This window comes from Lactuca virosa, chromosome 5 (assembly GCF_052849685.1).
Source record: "Lactuca virosa cultivar CGN04683 chromosome 5, Lactuca_virosa_CGN04683_v6, whole genome shotgun sequence".
NCBI lineage: Eukaryota > Viridiplantae > Streptophyta > Magnoliopsida > Asterales > Asteraceae > Lactuca > Lactuca virosa.
Genome location: NC_136430.1, coordinates 207715068 through 207718527, shown reverse-complemented (window position 1 = coordinate 207718527; position 3460 = coordinate 207715068). Strand labels below are relative to the sequence as shown.

The following is a 3460-nucleotide window of genomic DNA, read 5'->3' as shown; positions in this document are numbered from 1 at the left end:
TATATATATATATATATATATATATATATATATATATATATATATATATATATTACAATCAATGATCATTTTACAATCCCATTTTCTAGATCCAAAAACATGGAAGATCAATTTTATGATTTTTTAACTATTAGTTAACTTTGTTAATTTATTGGATATTTTAAATTTTTAAATGTATTTCAGTTTCTTCTATAATATGTATTTATTTTGAAAAATATTTACAAATATTATTAAATGAAACAAACGTATAATCACAATATTATTAGACTGTTAGGCGAGTTTTGGAATTTCAACTGTCTTCTTTACGAAGTTAACTGGATCTGGTTCTTCAAGTTTCAAAACAAAACAATCTATAAAAACAAAATTATTATATCATCATATCATGCATGGAATCATAAACCGTTGATTCCATATGAAGCACACGTTACAATTACAACATGGAAAATGCTTAATACATGATCAAGTAGGATCGAAGCAGTTTTCTTTTATTCATACTTAAATAAGGCTTGCTGTTCAAGGATGAATGGGTCCAACTGGATGCTCAACATGTGGTGGTTTCTTGGCTTCAATCTCGTCTTTGTTGAGCTCTTTGGCTTTCAGCTTATCTTGAGCCATCTTCTCTGCTTTAGAACAGTTGAAGTAGCAGAAGCACATGTGTTTCCCTCCACGCACGTGACAAGCTCCATGGGCTGCACCCTCCCAAGACTTGCACTGGTCGTCGCAGTGTCTTGTGTTGCCACAGTTTCCTGACCATGTCTTGCTGGCTTTCTCACATAATTCTCCCTTCACGGTTGCTATTTCTGTTTAATTCAAACAAAATTAATTAACCACAATATTAAGTGGACAATATTTGTCGCCTATAATATAAATCCATAGTTACCAAAATGGATTTAAAAGAAACTTAAAGCACCTGATATAGCAAGAACCAAGAGAAGTAGAAGGAATGCAAAGAAAGCAACAGAAGGTTTTGCCATTTTTTTGTAATGAGAAATACAGAGAACGATTGCAATAACTGCAGTGAGTGAATAAAAGGTCTAGACAATGAGGAAATTTATAGTAGTAATGAGCAGAGCTTGGAGACAAGTGTCTAGAGATAAACACGAATAATGAAGAAAATATCTCAAAATTTTCCACAAACGTTGTCTTGTATGGACTTTCGTGGATGAATGCATTATATACATTTAACCTCATCATTTTTGTATTATTTTCCACAACTTACTTTAACTTTCGTGGATGAATGCATTGTATACTTTAACTTTTAGTAAAAGGGTTGATTTTTCCACATATTTTTTATCCTTTCACTGAAAACATGGACAATTATACCCTCGTTTAATTGCTATACATCACAACCACAAATCTTACGCACACAAATATTTGACTGTAGTTAAATCCTATAATTTAGACTATGTATTAGTTAATATTTAGTTACTGTTATGTTTACCGGTTTGTAACCTCTTATAACTGTCGATTATCATAATTAAATGTTGAAACTCAACAGTAATAGACACGGAACGAAACCGACAAATAATATTGAGAATTATATGTCGATTAGTTGTGAATAATAAATACATTTATTATTAATACTATTACCAAGTTTCGTCCAAAAACCAGATCAATCATTCTCGTCCAGATCTAATTATAAGGTAGAAAAAAAGTGTCCTGTTGAAAGTAAATACGAGACAGTAAAGTAAAACCGACCTGTTGACGGTTGATCCTGATCTGAAAAAACTGCACGGATTAGACTCATGTCCTTAAAGGTTTTACTTCCCTTGTATTGGCTTTAAACAACAGAGTAAAACCCCATGATTTAATGCAGACTTATCTGTTTTCCAAAGGCAATGAAAAACGATAAACGTAAAGTGAATACTCAGAAACCTACGAAGAAATCAGAGAGAGAGAGAGAGAGAGAGAGAGAGAGAGAGACCCTGCTATCCAAACAAGCCGTTTACTAAGCCTTCCATAATATTCCTACGTGATTTCATCGAAGTCAACGGAGGTCAACCACTTGACCAAATCGGTGAAATGACTTGATCCGAACTCACCAAAAATACACGTGATTCCATTGAAGTCAACGACGTTCAACCTCTTGACCGAATCGGTCAAACCGACTAGATCCGAACTCACCAAAAATAAAAGCTCCTTAGCTCCCAGCAACCGATGCGTTGTGCGTCTAGATCGCACCGTTTCGCACACTCGTGACATTGGCTAGTGCTAGACTAGGCTAGGTGCACGTGTGTGGAATTGGCCCATCCCTTGATCCAGTAAAAGCCTTTGAAGGCTTATCAAGAGAAAATTATTTTAAACCCACTAAATGTTTCTTCCCCACCAATGTGGGATAATGGAAACTAGCCATCTTGCTTATTCCATTAAATTTTCCAACATTAAATGGTAAGAATCACCATCACTGGAGTATCCAAATGAGGGTTCTATATGAAACTTTGGAATTTGGAGTATTATATAAGAATACTTACATAAACACGAAGGGGTTATTGAACAAACACCCCCAACAAGTGACTGAATTACAAGAAAACAAGAAGAAGGACAAGGAATCGAACACAACAAGTGACGCAGTTACAAGAAAATAAGAAGAAGGACAAAGAAACGACCACCCTAGCAAGTGACTCAATTACGAGAAAACGAGAAGATGGTCAAGAAAACATTGTTCTTCATATATCATGCTAATTGAAGAAAATATTTTTGGGAGAATCTCAACATACAAAACATCATAGGAAGCATGGTATGCTTTGTACAAGACTTATCATGGTGAAGAAAATAGTGAAAATCGTACGTCTATAAACCACATGTGAATTTGAAAATTTGAATATGAAAGAATCACAATAAATCAAGGATTTATACAATCGCAATTACAAATTGGATGAGGCTTAACAGAGAGGATATAGAAGACAAAGAAATTAACGAGAAGGTTTTGCGGACTTTAACCAAGAAATTCGAGTACATCTTACTGGCAATAGAAGAATCCACGGATCTCTCTGATTCCATCTGAAGTGACTCAATCTCTCTAACCAAAACACATAGGGGGGGGGGGGGGGGGGGGGGGGGAATGGTTGTCTCTAGGAAATATGTGTTGGAGTATATGCTGGCAGGTGCCCCGTTTTGTTTTCAGATGAAAGCGAGCTCAAGCAATCTCTTAAAACGTCATCGTTTCTTAAGCCTATATTATATATATATATATATATATATATATATATATATATATATATACACACACACACACACACTAGCCGTTTACCCGCGCCACACGACTAGTGCGAATAGTTTTTTCAGAAATTAGTTTGTAGAGGCCGTTAATTCTTTTGTGCAAATAGTTACTACATCTAAACAATTATCAATAAGAGTCATGGTAGGACAAACATAATCAATAAGAATTAAAAATGAAAAGTTGAGATTCCTTACAAATGTACATGAACACATGATTGATTGTGCATTATTAATCGTGTAA

General features: G+C 34.6%; 1 protein-coding gene across 1 annotated transcript; it reads right to left on the bottom strand.

Annotated features, from left to right (window-relative positions):
* Positions 1 to 351: 351 nt before the first annotated feature.
* Positions 352 to 1066, bottom strand: LOC145115040 (defensin-like protein 19). The gene is made up of 2 exons (XM_079051183.1): positions 911 to 1066; positions 352 to 800 (listed from the first exon to the last, which is right to left on the bottom strand). The coding sequence occupies exons 1-2, from the start codon at positions 972 to 974 to the stop codon at positions 514 to 516; spliced, it is 351 nt and encodes a 116-aa protein (XP_078907309.1). The 5' UTR covers positions 975 to 1066; the 3' UTR covers positions 352 to 513.
* Positions 1067 to 3460: the final 2394 nt, after the last annotated feature.

Coding starts and splice junctions, on each gene's coding strand:
- LOC145115040 (XM_079051183.1), bottom strand. CDS start 974: ATGGCAAAACCTTCTGTTGCTTTCTTTGCATTCCTTCTACTTCTCTTG. Junction 801..910: donor CTTGGTTCTTGCTATATCAG/GTGCTTTAAGTT, acceptor TGAATTAAACAG/AAATAGCAACCGTGAAGGGA.